Source organism: Chrysemys picta, chromosome 9 (assembly GCF_011386835.1).
Source record: "Chrysemys picta bellii isolate R12L10 chromosome 9, ASM1138683v2, whole genome shotgun sequence".
NCBI classification, from domain to species: Eukaryota; Metazoa; Chordata; order Testudines; family Emydidae; genus Chrysemys; species Chrysemys picta.
In genome coordinates, this window is record NC_088799.1 from 57,185,452 (window position 1) to 57,202,380 (window position 16,929).

Here is a 16,929-nt window from a genome sequence, read left to right on the forward strand (position 1 = left end):
TTGGGCTTGAATAGGGACGGGGAGTGGTGGCTCACTACAAAAGCAATTTTCCCTCTCTTGGTATTGACACCTCCTCATCAATTATTGGGAGTGGACCACATCCACCCTGACTGTATTGGCCTTGTCAACACTGGTTCTCCACTTGTAAGGTAACTCCCCTCTCCTCATGTGCCAGTATATTTATGCCTGTATCTGTAATTTTCACTCCATGCATCTGAAGAAGTGGTGTGTTTTTGTTTTGTTTTTTTACCCATGAAAGCTTATGCCCAAATAAATCTTTAATGTGCCACCGGACTCCTTATTGTTTTTGTGGATACAGACTAACACGGCTACCCCTCCGATACTTGGCTCCCTAGGTAAAGATTCCAGTGCTTAACCACCCTCCTAGTGAAATAGTTTTTCCTAATATCCAACTTAGACCTCCTCCACTGCAACTTGAGACCATTGCTCCTTATTCTGTCATCTGCCACCACAGAGAACAGTCTAGCTCCATCCTCTTTGGAACTCTCCTTCAGGTGAAGGCTGCTATCAAATCCCCGTTCACTGTTCTCTTCTGCAGACTAACTAAGCCCAGTTCCCTCAGCCTCTCCATGTAAGTCGTATGCCCCAGCCCCCTAATCATTTTCATTGCCGCTGGACTCTTTCCAGTTTGTCCACATCCTTCCCGTAGTGGGGGCCCCAAAACTTGACACAGTAGTCCAGATGTGGCCTCACCAGTGCCGAATCGAGGGAACCGATTATTCCCCTCTATCAGCTGGCAATGCTCCTACTAATGCAGCCCAATATGCCGTTAGCCTTCTTGGCAACCAGGGCACATTGTTGACTCAAATCCAGCTTTTCGTCCACTGTAATCCCCATGTCCTTTTCTGCAGAACTGCTGCTTAGCGAGTCAGTCCCCAGTCTGTAGTGGTGCCTGGGATTCTGCCGTCCTAAGTGCAGCTTTCTATCCACCTTATAGTCCATTCATCCAATTCATACTTTTTTAACTTGCTGACAAGAATACTATGGTAGACCATATCAAAAGTTTTGCTTAAATCACGGTATATCACGTCCACCGCGTTCCCCATATCCGCAAAACCAGTTCTTATCATAGAAGGCAGTCAAGTTGATTAGGCATGACTTGCCCTTGGTGACTCCATATTGACTGTTCTTGATCAACTTCCTCTCCTCCAAGTGCTTCAAAATGCATTTCTTGAGGATATGCTCCATGATTTTTCCAGTGACTGAGATGAGGCTGACTGGTCTGTAGTTCCCCGGGTTCTCCTTCTTCCCTTTTTTAAAGATGAGCATTATATTTGCCTTTTTCCAATAGCCTGGGACTTCCCCCGATTGCCATGGGTTTTCAAAGATAATGGCCAATGGCTCTGCAATCACATCAGCCAATTCCCTCTGCACCCTCAGATGCATTAGTTCCGGCCCTATTGACTTGTGCATGTCCAGCTTCTCTACATAGTCCTTAACCTGTTCTTTCAACATTGAGGGCTGCTCACCTCCTCCCCATCCTGTGCTGCCCAGTGCAGCTTCTGGGAGCTGACCTTGTCTGTGAAGACTGAGGCAAAAAAAGCATTGAGTACTTCAGCTTTTTCCACATCATCTGTCACTAGGTTGCCTCCCCAATTCAATAAGGGTCCTACACTTTCCTGACCACATTCTTGTTGCTAACATATTTGTAGAAACCCTTCTTGTTACCCTTCGCATCCTTTGCTAGCTACAACTCCAATTGTGCTTTGGCCTTCCTGATAACACCCCTGCATGCCCGAGCAATATTTTTATACTCCTCCCTAGTCATCTGTCCAAGTTTCCACTTCTTTTAAGCTTCCTTTTTGTGTTTAAGCTCACCGAAGATTTCTCTGTTAAGCCAAGCTGGTCGCCTGCCATATTCGCTATTCTTTCTGCACATTGGAATGGTTTGTTCCTGCGCCCTCAATAAGGCTTCTTTAAAATACAGCCAGCTCTCCTGGACTCCTTTACCCCTCATATTAGCCTCCCAGGGAATCCTGCCCATCAGTTTCCAGAGGGAGTCAAAGTCTGCTTTTCTGAAGTCCAGGGTCCGTATTCTGCTGCTCTCCTTTCTTCCTTTTGTCAGGATCCAGAACTCGACCATGTCATGGTCACTGCTGCCCAGGTTGCCACCCACTTCTATTTCCCCTACCAATTCTTCCCTGTTTGTGTGCAGTAGTTCAAGAGGAGCATTGCCCTTAGTTGCTTCCTCCAGCACTTGCACCAGAAAGTTGTCCTCTACACTCTCCAAAAATTTCCTGGATTGTCTGTGCACTGCTGTATTGGTCTCCCAGCAGAGGTCAGGGTGATTGAAGTCCCCCATGAGAACCAGGGCCTATGATTTGGAAACTTCTGTTAGTTGTCCGAAGAAAGCCTCATCTATCTCATCCTTCTGATCCGATGGTCTATAGCAGATGCCCACCATGACATCATCCTTGTGGCTCTCACCTCTAAACTTAACCCAAAGACTCTCAACAGGTTTTTCTCCAGTTTCATATTGGAGCTCTGAGCAGTCATACTGCTCTCTTACATACAGTTCAACTCTTCCACCTTTTCTCCCCCACCAGTCCTTCCTAAACAGTTTATACCCAGACATGACAGTGCTCCAGTCATATGAGTTACTCTACCAAGTCTCCGTTATTCCAATCACATCATAGTTCCTTGATTGTGCCAGGACTTCCAATTTTTCCTGCTTGTTTCCCAGGCTTCTTGCATTTGTGTACAGGCACCTAAGATAACCAGCCGATTGCCCTACTTTCTTAGTATGAATCAGGAGGCTTCCCCTGTTGCACCCTCCTCCTTGTGGCACCTTAGAGACTAACAAATTTATTAGAGCATAAGCTTTCGTGGACTACAGCCCACTTCTTCGGATGCATATAGAATGGAACATATATTGAGGAGATATATATACACACATACAGAAAGCATAAACAGGTGGGAGTTGTCTTACCAACTCTGAGAGGCCAATTAAGTAAGAGAAAAAAACTTTTGAAGTGATAATCAAGATAGCCCAGTACAGACAGTTTGATAAGAAGTGTGAGAATACTTACAAGGGGAGATAGATTCAATGTTTGTAATGGCTCAGCCATTTTCAGTCCTTATTTAATCCTGAGTTGATTGTGTCTAGTTTGCATATCAATTCCAGCTCAGCAGTCTCTCGTTGGAGTCTGTTTTTGAAGTTTTTCTGTTGTAATATAGCCACCCGCAGGTCTGTCATTGAATGACCAGACAGGTTAAAGTGTTCTCCCACTGGTTTTTGAGTATTATGATTCCTGATGTCAGATTTGTGTCCATTAATTCTTTTGCGTAGAGACTGACCGGTTTGGCCAATGTACATGGCAGAGGGGCATTGCTGGCACATGATTATCACTTCAAAAGTTTTTTTTGTAATGATTACAAGCAAAACAAAAGCATTTGGGGATTAGCACAGAGGAGTCCACAAGCCAATAAGGAAAAAAAAAAGATAAACCTATTTGTGTCTTCCTAGACATTCCCTGATCTACTTACATACCTGGGGGTTTCAAATAAGAAGTCTCTAGGTATGATCTGATGGTTTTTCATAACTGGCTTAAAGCTTCCTACAGCATAGTTCAGCCCTGTTCCTGCTCTGCGTCTCCTCTCTCTGGAGAACAACAACAGACAGACAAAAGGGGAGTCTTGTTTCAATTTTTAAAAGTTCTAACCTTCCCATTGGCTCTTTTGACCAGGTGCCCACTCACTTCCTTTTACCTATGCATGCAGTCAGACTTTTTAACCCTTTACAGGTAAAGCAAGTAGAGAATAGCTACCAAGAGGGATTTTGTAGCTAGCTGGCTGGCTGGGTGCCCATAAAAGGGAGCTACCCCTCCCCCCTTCATTTATCACAGAGGTAGACTAAATTAATGTAGACATAAATGTAGTTCTGTTTAGGCCTTATAGGGGGATCAAAGATGGTAACACAATAATCTTGTTTAGATGGCTTTCTTCCTTTTCTTTCCAGTGTCTTTTAAAAAAACAAATATGATGTTAAGTATCAGAGGGGTAGCCGTGTTAGTCTGAATCTGTAGAAAGCAACAGAGGGTCCTGTGGCACCTTTGAGACTAACAGAAGTACTGGGAGCATAAGCTTTCGTGGGTAAGAACCTCACTTCTTCAGATGCAAGTAATGGAAATCTCCAGAGGCAGGTATATATCAGTGTGGAGATAACGAGGTTAGTTCAATCAGGGAGGGTGAGGTGCTCTGCTAGCAGTTGAGGTGTGAACACCAAGGGAGGAGAAACTGTTTCTGTAGTTGGATAGCCATTCACAGTCTTTGTTTAATCCTGATCTGATGGTGTCAAATTTGCAAATGAACTGGAGCTCAGCAGTTTCTCTTTGGAGTCTGGTCCTGAAGTTTTTTTGCTGTAAGATGGCAACCTTAACATCTGCTATTGTGTGGCCAGGGAGGTTGAAGTGTTCTCCTACAGGTTTTTGTATATTGCCATTCCTGATATCTGACTTGTGTCCATTTATCCTCTTGCGTAGTGACTGTCCAGTTTGGCCAATGTACATAGCAGAGGGGCATTGCTGGCATATGATGGCATATATAACGTTGGTGGACGTGCAGGTGAATGAGCCGGTGATGTTGTAGCTGATCTGGTTAGGTCCAGTGATGGTGTTGCTGGTGTAGATATGTGGGCAGAGTTGGCATCGAGGTTTGTTGCATGGGTTGGTTCCTGAGTTAGAGTTGTTATGGTGCGGTGCGTGGTTGCTGGTGAGAAACCAGCACCGCACCATAACAACTCTAACTCAGGAACCAACCCATGCAACAAACCTCGATGCCAACTCTGCCCACATATCTACACCAGCAACACCATCACTGGACCTAACCAGATCAGCTACAACATCACCGGCTCATTCACCTGCACGTCCACCAACGTTATATATGCCATCATATGCCAGCAATGCCCCTCTGCTATGTACATTGGCCAAACTGGACAGTCACTACGCAAGAGGATAAATGGACACAAGTCAGATATCAGGAATGGCAATATACAAAAACCTGTAGGAGAACACTTCAACCTCCCTGGCCACACAATAGCAGATGTTAAGGTTGCCATCTTACAGCAAAAAAACTTCAGGACCAGACTCCAAAGAGAAACTGCTGAGCTCCAGTTCATTTGCAAATTTGACACCATCAGATCAGGATTAAACAAAGACTGTGAATGGCTATCCAACTACAGAAACAGTTTCTCCTCCCTTGGTGTTCACACCTCAACTGCTAGCAGAGCACCTCACCCTCCCTGATTGAACTAACCTCGTTATCTCCACACTGATATATACCTGCCTCTGGAGATTTCCATTACTTGCATCTGAAGAAGTGAGGTTCTTACCCACGAAAGCTTATGCTCCCAGTACTTCTGTTAGTCTCAAAGGTGCCACAGGACCCTCTGTTGCTTTCTACAAATATGATGTTGTAAGTACTTTAAGAAAACATATTCTACTACAACAGTATGAAAGGAGGGTTTGAATTAATAAACATTTACCCAATATACCTTTTCAATTCCTTTGTTTAAGGCTGTATGTCTCTCCAAGAAAATCCACTGCAGATCAGAAAACAGAGTCTCCTTTAAAATGGTGTCGACAGGTGTTGGATAACCCAAGTGCTGAGACAGAAGTAGCCTGCCGAACCCTTATAAATAGACTTGACCAAGGTATGTACACTAAATATATCTTAAATACTTAGATATATCTTGCATTATTACTGAAGTAATAGTTGAACTAGAAATAAAATATAGTATATTACAGACTTGAAGTAAATATAGAGCACATCTATCTATATATCTATATATAGATATTCAGGAGCGCTTCTAAAGTATGTTTGTCATTATATAAAACTGTGCTTTCTCAAGAAAGATACCTGTAAACCAAATAATGGAATCGGAAGTGAGATATGTTATTGCAAATTGGATATAGATTAAAAGCAATAGATCAAGCAAACTTAGCTTTGACTCTGATAATTAGAACTTTCTGCATTCATTTTGCTAAGCTAAAATGGGTTAACACTAATACAGGCACTTCTGACCTAGGGCAAAAGAGATAATCTTGCTGATTTCTATCTTTACCTGACTTTTTACGCAAATTTCACATTGGATGTATAAATCTGAGAATGACTTATTGTTTTCAGACTATCGTATTTACAAAAGATGTAATTTGATCCTTTTTTTTTATTGAAGACAAAACTTTAAACATTGGTATTAAAAATTTGTAATCAGAGTAAAGCATGTGTGGAAAACAAAACTCTTCTGTAGTTTCTCTCCCTGCAAAAAAATGTTTAGTAATTTTGTTAATCTTCCTCTTCCTGTAGTGATTCTCCCATGCATTATTTCTAGTTGTGGTTAAACATGGTTAGTGCTAAAAACTTAGTCGTGCTGCATGAAAACTTTTGATCTTCTATCTTTGGTGATGTGCCTGGCTTCTAGGAAAAATTCAAATTTTTCCCTAATATTATTACCCTAATATATTCCATGGTGACCATTTCACCTTCAGTAGTGCAGCAAAGGTTTTTACTTCTGTGCTTTAACTGGCAGTTTATAGTTAATTGGCTCAGGAAGGAACTGAAGCACAAAACGTTATGGAACATTCTCTTTGAGTGGTCACATGTTGCCTTCTGAGCCAGTATCTCAGAGTTTGTTTTTTTTAATGCAGTTTGGGAAGGAACTGACCATTCAGTGTTGTGAACATCATTTTTAAAGGAGTTTTGAAATAATAGATGTACAGTTGACTTCACGGTAACATTGATAACTTTATACTTGTGTATTTCCTAGGGATGTACAATATTAAATGGTAACTGGTTAGTATTGGTCTTACCGTTAACCCCCCCAACCGTTAACCCCCTACGCACAGGTCTCGAACCAGTTCTCCAGCCCTGGGCCACGCTGGCCAGCTGGCCTCATCAGCCCCAGCCCGCACTGTGGGCTTTGCGGGGGGCGGCCAGCTGGGCAGGGGGAGTGTGTTTAGGCCAGAGGGGCGGGCAGGGGCTGCAGGTCCCATGGGGAGGTAAATTAGTCCCAGGCCTCCCCTTGTGCCACTGGAAGGGGTTTGGCTGCGGAGGCAGATGGCATGCTGGTCAGGGAAGGGAAGCTGCTGCTGCTGCTGCGATGCCATGGAGCGTCTGCGGAGGCTGCATCGGGACAAACTAGGTACCTGGGAACCCTCTCCCTTTAATTGGTTAACTGGTTAAACTATATAATTTTAATAGTTTAAACGGTTCTCTTTTTAAACAATATTTACATCCCTAGTATTTCCACATTATGTCAGTTAATATTGAATATGCTGGTAGGGCCCTCATCCATCATTCCCCTGACCTCTTTACTCCACAATCCTGGAACCACAAAGTAATGTTGATAATCTAGAGTTAACTTGAGTCACTTTTATATTCGTTCTAATCCTCAGTGTCGTGTGTGTGTGTGATCTGTTTTTCCACTCTTCTCCCATAATTGCTGCTATGATTGCTGCACTCAAAAAGATTGCGAGCTCCCGCTGCAGCATCTTTTTAGTGACTAGTTGTTAGGGGACAGGAAAGTGTGATTCATGTTACATCATCTCTGATGTCTGGCCTGACTAATGATTAAGGCTACGATTTCGTTGCGGAAGTCACGGAATCCATGACTTCCAGCAACCTCCGTGACTTCAGCGGTGGGGAGCCGCAGGGCCCCTGTGGGCCTCTGGAGGCCCTTGCAGCTCCCAGTCACCGTGGGTGGCAGGGGAACCCCCGAGCTGCTCCCTTTCAGGTGGTGTGGGTGTTGCCGGTCCAGAGGGCCTGAGGGGGGCAACAGGGTTTGTTGCCCAGTGTGCATCGCACCAATAGACACACCAGGGTGGAGAAGCAAACCAAATTTATTAAAGAGCTCTGAATAGGCACTAGGAGACCAGCATGTCACAAATCAAGCGCAGCAAATACCAGCAAGTTTTCCATTTTATATTCCAAGCTGTTTGTGTACAAGCCTTTGTTCTGTCCTCCCTTACCCCTCCCTCCGTTACAGCAGGCATTACATTGTGGTGTATTAGAAAAGTTCTCTTTGACCTTGCAAGCTCTACGTAGCAGGCCTTTCCCTCCTCCTTTCCCCTCGTTATCACTAAAAGTTCTGCTTTTGTGAGCAAAACTGCAGCTGTCTGCTAAAAAGCTGACCATTACATAGTCTGCTTTTAGGCTGTCAGCATGTAGGTAGGTTAAGGTTCACAAGATGGAGTTACTGTGGCTCACTTAGACCCAGAGCAGGGGAGTTTCATCGGCACTTATGGCCTTCCATCCCCCCCAAGTTACCTGGTAGCTATGCCTAGTGACGTCAACAATTCCCAATTGTTGAGAACACCCAACAAACCTTTGGCAGAGTTTTCTCATACTCTAAAGACAAAATGCGATTAAGCTCCATGCAATTGGGATCATCAATGAGAGGGTATAAAGGAACTTCTGGGGAATGGGAGGTACAAATCTTATGTATGAGCACTTTACAGCAAGCGAGCAAAAGAAAAAGAACAAAACATCACAACACCTGTGAGCAAGAGGCGAACAGTGCCTCCCCCTAGTCCCTCTAGACCAGGTAACCAACCCCAAAGGGAATCAAAAATAGTGGGTTCCCCTTCCTGGGCCTTCCACTGGTTCAAGGCCTGTTCGGCTGACAAGATGTGCTTGTTAATATCCTGTGAAAACTCTGGGACATAGGTACAACATTTTTCTCCAATAAGGGCACAGACCCCGCCCCGTGAGGCTAACACATAATCTAGGGCCTGGCGGTTTAAGAGTGACACTATTGTGGGAATTCCAAGAGCCATTGTGTAGGCCATAAGGAGCTTCCGCAGTACAGTTGGATCGCAAACTTACATTGTCAGAGGTGCTGCTACTGGTAACCATCCACCTTTGACAAAAGTCTGACCAATTTTGGGGAACTACTCTCCAGGGCAATCCAGCCGAATGGTGGGGAGTCTGGGCACATATCCAACAGTGGGAGAGATTGAAGTCACGGGCAAAGGCAATTTTCAGGGCCTCCTAGGTATTGGTAGCCATATCTGCAGGGATGGCTCCCCATCCTGCATGCGATGTGGGTGAAACAGTAGGTAACAGAAGGATTGCTTCTGTGACAAAAAGGAATGTTGTGAGAGACCCTAAACCTGAACCCATATTGTAATTACAACAACCCAAATGCCCAGAAGATAAGAATTATTGACACCAAACAAATCAAAAAATAAAAGGACCAGGACCATAGGCTAGGTCTGGCCCTAGATAGAACCAATGCTCAGGGTTTTCGCGGGGAGTGCGCTGTGGCTGTTCAAAGAGATCACCAGGCATTCCCAGTGACCCTTACTGTCTTTTGAATAACAGCTTAAGTCCCAAATCGATGCTGGCAGTCTTTTCTGCAGGCTGGACAGTCCACTGTTCAGGAGTGGGTACTGCTTTCAGTCGAGAGTGATTAATCCAGTTCTTGTGTCCTTCGACCTTTGCTGCCATGTGGGAGACCAGCAGGACGGTGTGGGGTCCCTTCCACTTCTCTTGGAGAGGCTCGTCCTTCCAGGTCCGAACGAGAACGGAGTCACCTGGCTGCAAGGAGTGGACAGGGGCATCCAGCAGAAGAGGCTGTGAATCTTTGGTGTATCTGTGAAGAGAAGAAAGAACAGCAGACAGAGAGCACATGTACTGAGACAAAAAACCACACCCCATTTCCCACTCTCCTGCCAGAACCGGTGTACCGTTGAGAGGCCATGCCTTCCAAACATAATTTCGAAGGGACTAAGCCCTAACCTGTCCTTGGGGAGAGCACGAATGCGGAGTAACACAAGGGGCAAAGCATCAGGCCACCTAAGGAAGGCCTCCTGACAGATCTTTGAGAAGTGTCGCTTGAGTGTCTGATTTGTGCGTTCCACTACTCTACTGGCTTGTGGTCACCAGGGTGTGTGGAGCTTCCAGGGGATTTGCAAGGCACTTGATATTTTTTGAACAACTTGAGATGTGAAGTGTGTTCCGTTATCAGATTCCATCCACTGGGGGAGTCCAAAGCAAGGAATGATCTCCTTGACAAACTTAAGAGGTACCGTTTTGGCAGTGTTGTTACGACATGGGAAGGCTTCGGGCCATCCGCCGAATCGATCCACCAAGACAAGGAGGTACCTGTACCCTTGGGTCCGGGGAAACTCAGTAAAGTCTATTTGCCACACCAATCCTGGGCCTGGGGTAGGTTCCTCCACTGCTACTCCTGGTCGAGGGTTATTCTTTTTGCAGATTAAACATTCAGCCTGTACCTGTGATGCTAGGGGTTTAAGTCCAGAGGTTAGAAAATATTTATTCATAAGCTGGGTAAGAGCCTCTCTGCCTGTGTGGGTGGTTTGATGCAGTTTCTGCAACACTGGTCGGATCAGGCCCTTGGGCAGGAGGATTTTTCCCTCTGTGGAATAAAGCCATCCCTCCTTTTCCTGGAGACTGAGCCTGTCAGCCAGGTTTCTGTCATCATGGGAGTACTGAGGAGCTGCAAGCTCACCTACTGATGAGATGAGGGCATGCATTTGGGCATTCTCCTTTGTTGGGATTTCAGGGTAGCAGCACGCTTGGCTTCCCTGTCTGCTCTGGCATTGCCCTTGGTTGCATTTTGATCTTCCTTTTGATGGGCTCTGCAATGCACCACTGCTACTGCTGAGGGGAGTTGTACCGCTTCTAACATCCGGAGAATTTGAGACCCATGCTTAACCGTGGAGCCTTGGGCTGTTAGCATCCCTTTTTGCTTCCACAGACCAGCGTGAGCATGCAATACCCCAAAAGCATACTTTGAGTCAGTAAAGATATTAACCCGTTTGTCTTTTGCCAGCTCGAGTGCACGAGTCAGGGCCACTAGTTCAGCAAGCTGGGCAGATGTCCCAGCAGGTAAACTCTCAGTTTCCACAGTATCATGAAGGGTCACAATAGCATAACCTGCCCTCCTTTGCCCATCCACAACGGCACTACTGCCATCGGTATACCATTCCAAGTCAGCATTTGGGAGTGGTTGATCTTTTAAATCTGGGCGGCTGGAGTATTGGGCATCTATGATTTCCAGACAGTCATGTTCCTGCTTTTCTGTTTCTGGTAGCAGAGTAGCTGGATTAAGGGAGGAACAGGTTTGCAGGGTAACTTCAGGGTTCTCTAACAGTTTTGCCTGGTACCGAGCAACCCGAGCCTGTGTGAGCCAGAGACCACTCTTAGTGTCCAGCAGGCCTTGGACCATATGGGGAATATACACTTGCACAGTTCCTCCCAGTGTCAGTTTTTTAGCTTCCCCAAGCACTAGGGCAGTGGCTGCGACCGCCCTCAAGCATGCTGGCCACCCCTTTGCAACTTGATCCAGTTGTTTAGAGAAATATGCCACAGGACGTTTCCAGGTGCCTAATAACTGAGTAAGCACTCCCAGGGCTACCCCTTTTCTTTCATGCACATATAGTTGGAATGACTTAGAGAGATCCGGCAGACCCAGGGCTGGGGCTTCCATCAGCTTCCTTTTCAAGATTTTAAATGCCCTATCTGCTTCTGGGGACCAGTGAAAGGGGTCATGATCCACTCCCTTAACACATTCATACAGAGGTTTATCCCACAGTCCATACTCTAGGATCAATATTCTGCAAAAGCCTGTCATGCCCAAAAATGCCCTGAGCCGTTTACGGTTGCTTTGGATTGGAACTTGGCAGATAGCCTCCTTTCTTTCATTTGAGAGCTGCCTCTCTCCCTGCCTTATGTGAAATCCCAGATACTGTACTTCTGAGAGAGCAATTTGCGCCTTGCTCTGAGCTACCCTGTATCCTCGGAGTCCAACAAAGTTCAGGAGACTCACAGTGGCTTTGAGACAAGGGATCAGACCCACAGCAGCAATTAGCAAGTCATCTACATATTGCAGGAGGAGGACTCTGTCTGAATTATTCCACTCCTCCAAGTCTCTGGCCAGAGCCTGGCCGAACAGAGTGGGGGAATTTTTAAATCCCTGGGCCAATACTGTCCAGCAAAGCTGCTTTTTAACCCTTCTGTTGTCCTCATTATGCCTGGCAGTATTTTGCAGATCTCATAGTTGCTTGGGCACATTCAGGCCCCCCTTTTCTTGGTTGTCAGCCAAGTCTTAGCTGTGAACAATGTCCTTGGATGGGGCCAGCATGACTGAGCTTGCTAGCTATATTTTCCAGTTAACTCATTCTGTTCTTTTTCCTTCTCTCTTTCTTGGCTTCTTCTAACTTACAAAGGAACCTTACACTCTTCACTCATACACCTTTTCCCAACGGACACATACGCATTGCCATTATACACCCTTCCAGTAAAATAACTTTTATACAGAGCTTTGAAGCAACAAACCAGGACGAGCACACCCACTTTTGAGGATTCCACTCGGTACAACCTCTGGTGTCCAATAGCTTTCCTTTTTAAAACCTTAAATGCCTTCTCTGTGCCTTCTTCTTAGCCTTAGCTATACTCTGCTTCCGCTCCACCTCAGACAACAAGGTTCTCATAAGTATATTGCAATTATCCCAGTCAGGCTTAAGGCTTGCTAGACACCCTTCAAAGATTGAAATAAACTTGCTTGGATTCGTGGAGAATTCCCCTGCTTCTGCCTTAAAGGCAGCTAAGTGCACTGGGTTAAAAGGAACATGAGAATACACTGGCACAATCTGGGCTGCACGGGCTACCACATTCTCAGTAATCAATGGATACAGTTCCACCGAGGGGGTACTCTCTGGAGCCTGTGGGGGTGCTGGAGCCAAAGAGGACACCGATTCTGCCATTACAACTGTGGGAGGGTTCTGGGGATTAGCAGCAGTTACTACCGAGTTTGTCGGAGTCAAATGGCACTTGTGCAAAATATCAGTCCTATTTCTTAATATCATAAACGTATACGCATAGAGATGTTCATTCCATTTACCTTTTCGCTGACAAAACAAAAGTAACTGAAGGATTGTGTTGTAATTAAGTGATCCTTCTGGTGGCCACCTTTCCTGGCACTGTAGCTGGTATTGAGGCCAGTCAACTGTACAGAATCTTTTCAATTTACTTCTAAGCATCGAATCTGACCCAAACACATCCCTGCCCCATACTGTAGGGAGACACTGGGTGACCCCAGGCCAAAACAGGGAAAAGTCCCCACTGGACTGTTCCTACCTTATCCAAGGATCCGGTTGCTCACCGTCGCCCACAACTGCTTCTCCACGACTCAAGCGCGTTGCACCATTGTGCCCTCCGGGGTCGATCACACCACGTCTCAGCCGAGGCCCCCGATGAAGTCACCGGTGCGCGCTGGGCGTCGGTCGTTGCCGTAATCCGTCGGCCTCCAGGAGGGATCCGGGCAAGGCTAAATTTCAGCCTCGAGCCCCACGTTGGGCGCCAAAACTGTTGCCGGCCCAGAGGGCCCGAGGGGGCACCAGGGTTTGTTGCCCGGTGTGCGTCGCACCAATAGACACACCAGGGTGGAGAAGCAAACCAAATTTATTCAAGAGCTCTGAATAGGCACTAGGAGACCAGCATGTCTCAAATCAAGCGCAGCAAATACAAGCAAGTTTTCCATTTTATATTCCAAGCTGTTTGTGTACAAGCCTTTGTTCTGTCCTCCCTTTCCCCTCCCTCGGTTACAGCAGGCATTACATTGTGGCGTATTAGAAAAGTTCTCGTCCGCATGCTTATCTTCGACCTTGCAAGCTCTACATAGTAGGCCTTTCCCTCCTCCTTTCCCCTCGTTATCACTAAAAGTTCCGCTTTTGTGAGCGAAACTGCAGCTGTCTGCTAAAAAGCTGGCCATTACATATTCTGCTTTTAGGTTGTCAGCCTGCAGGTAGGTTAAGGTTCACAAGATGGAGTTACTGTGGCTCACTTAGACCCAGAGCAGGGGGGTTTCATCGGCACTTATGGCCTTCCATCCCCCCCGAGTTACCTGGTAGCTATGCCTAGTGACGTCAACATGGGGATCCACAGATCCCCATTTTGTCTTGGACATTTTTAGTAAAAGTCACGGACAGGTCATGGCATCTGTGAATTTTTCTTTTTTGACCGTGACTTGTCCGTGACTTTTACTAAAAATGTCCAGGACAGAATCTTAGCTTTACTCATGATACATCCCTCCTAACCCCAAGTCCTGTGCTTGGCAGAACATGGTACTGGGAGAGCAATGTCTGGGAGAACTGACATATGAAAGTCAGTTGACAGTCCTAGCTACTGGAAAAATAATTTTCATATTCATCTGGCATTACAGTCTGCTTAAGTTTGAAATGGACAGCATTTTCTTCTGTGTGAAAATTTTAACATTTGCCTTGATTCAGCCAAGAAATTCTACTTCAGCCATGTGGGCCTAGGTCCTTGATAGGAAGGTGTATTTTTAATTTAGTTATGTGCTTACAGTATGTTCAGCAAGGTACATTATCAGATTTATTTCCTTAAGCCTTAGGATAGGATGGTGTATAATAGCTGAATGTAGGTTGTAGAATCGGGTTTGGTTAAAAACTCAATCTGTTTTGGTGAACTTTCTGTAACCCAGAGGATGGATGAAGGTGTCTTTATTCTATTAACCATTCGCTTTCTCTTTCAATTTTTTCCATTAAAGTGCTCTCTTGAGCTGAGCTCTTTTCTGAGCAGGCTTTGTAACTTCCCCATTTCATTTTAACTAGAGCATCATATATCTGTCTTTAATCTTCAGTATTTTGTTTACTGTTTCTGGGGTGTGGGTTTTGCACATCAGATATTTTAAACTTTGTTTGAAGTTCTGAGCCAAAGTTATATCAAAGTAGCTTAATACTTTGATATTAATATTAAGAATAAAAATCCAAAGAAATGTGCATCTCTGAATGTAAAGACTAATGATGTGTTTTTTCAATATCAGTTAAATTCTGCATCACATTTTCATTGATCTGCTTCAAAATTTTAAAGTCCTTTTTGAAGACCAAGGCTGAGATTCCCTCCCATCCCCCACCCCAAAAAAGCCATTCATCATTGAAAAATCTCAGTCTTGGTGAAGAAGCTGCTCTTTGGATACTAAACAGTGATTATACAAGGTAAGGGGTTGGGGGGAGGGCATGGCAGAGTAGAGGAAGAAATATTGTGTGGCTTTTCACTTATTGTGATGAGTAGTTCATTCATGATGGTTGATTCTAAATGCTGATGATAATGCTTGGTCCTGTTTGATTTACTGCCTTTTTCTCCCCAACCTCATGCATTTTCCAAGCTAATTTGGTAATATATATGGCTTTCTTGTATTTTCCTTCTAGCCGGTAGGTGGAAAAACCTGTATTGCAGTCCATTGGCATCACCAAGTGCACATAACTTGAATACAGAGACAAGCTCCTGTAGCAATGCACTAAACTCTCCTGGGCACCTCAAATCAACTAACAAACCACTACTAACATGTGGCAGCTCAGGTATGGCATGTCAATAATGCAGAGTGAAACTTTTAAAATTATGTAAGCAGAATTGGTGTTGACTTTGGGGGGGGGGGGGAGGAAGGGGAGGATCTTGGGATGTGAGGAAAAGGAGAATCCAATGGATATAACTTAAATTGGTTTATATTGCTATGCTCAGCTATGCATGAAGCCATTGGGAATCTTTTGAAGTGGTAACTTCACCATGGAAGGAGCCTCCTTGCATCCTGAATGTCTTGTGATAATTGAATATTTTTGTTTATTTAAAACTAATTAATTTGTACTAACTTTAGGCATTACAAAAATATGAAACAGCTGTTTAGGTTCAAACAAAACAAGGAAGCATTGCTCCTTAAATAGCCCAGTATAAAACAATAAAGAGTTAACCATAAAAAAATAATACTTGAATTCAGTTGGTTACTTGGTGATATTGGGTAAAAATTTCAAAAGCGCCTAAGGGACTTAGGGGCTGAAGTCTTACTGAAAGTTAATGGGACATAAGCTCATAAATGACTTATGTGCTTTTGAAAATTGTTCTAATTGTCTCTAAACACCAAACTCTTTGCAGTTCCCCCTTTTAGAGAGATGGTGAAATAATTGAGTAGCTAAATAAAGATTGGAATAGTAAAATCTGATGGAAAGCTTTCGCTTGACTTGTTGGAATAAAATTTGTATTACTTTTAAATTAGAAGATGACCAAGACCTCCAACAAGAATAATTTATATACATCTCATATTTTCATCAGAAGATCTGTCCTCATTGGAATTTGGGACCAAAACTTCTAATTTGTGTCAAATGATGATTAAACTACTAGTTTTTCCCCTGAACACTTTAGATCAGAGTCTGTCCTTTGGATGCACATGGTCTGCTCTCAATGAAATTTGTACATGGACTCTTTCAGGGGTAGCATTTAACCCTCTAGATGCAGCCCATGGTTAGGTTGCTGTTGGAGCAATGCTTTGCCTTTGGTTTCCTGTCAAAAGAATTTCTCGTTTCATTTTTGTGTAGATCTGATTTGCATGTTCAAAAAAAAAATGCATGTTTAACACAGTCTGTCTTGAAACTTGAAGTCACATGAATATTTTAAAAACCTGTCTCGCGTGCAGATATTTTGACAGATACAGGTATGCTTTTGAGATGTTACTTTTTTTTCCTCTTCGATTTTTTAGATTTAATAGAACACTATTTCTGGAAGTACTGAATTATTTGGACACTCTTCTTTCTTTTGACTATTTAAGTTCTGTAGGTTGATTTTTATAGGAAAGGATCTCTTTTTTTATAGTTGCAGTGTATTTTGAGGAGCTGAATTAGTTATTCATTTGTTTAATATGGGGTTTTCTCAAAAGGACTGTTCAAATCAGAAATCCAGATCTATTAGTGACTGTGGGTAAGTCTACGCTTAAAACGCTGCATCAGTGCAGCTGCACCACTGTAGCGCTTTAATGAAGATGCTCTAAGCTGACAAGGGAGAGCTCTCCTGTCGGTATAGTTAATCCATCTCCTTGAGAGATGTTAGCTATGTCAGCAGGGGAAGGTCTCCCGCCGACATAATTCTGTGGTTAGGGGG

At 44.3% G+C, this 16,929-nt stretch overlaps 1 protein-coding gene across 6 annotated transcripts in view; it reads left to right on the forward strand.

Moving 5' to 3' along the window:
* The window catches only part of LOC101935985 (SLAIN motif-containing protein-like), a 98,389-nt gene that overhangs the window by 52,714 nt on the left and 28,746 nt on the right, over positions 1 to 16,929 (forward strand). For 3 of the 6 annotated variants that reach the window (XM_005311322.4, XM_065556257.1, XM_005311325.5), the window contains 2 exons: positions 5,535 to 5,671; positions 15,213 to 15,362. In XM_005311322.4, coding sequence (XP_005311379.2) covers positions 5,535 to 5,671; positions 15,213 to 15,362 — 287 coding nt within the window. The remainder of the gene's footprint in view (positions 1 to 5,534; positions 5,672 to 15,212; positions 15,363 to 16,929) is intronic. The other 3 variants (XM_065556258.1, XM_005311326.5, XM_065556259.1) reach the window with 1 other exon arrangement.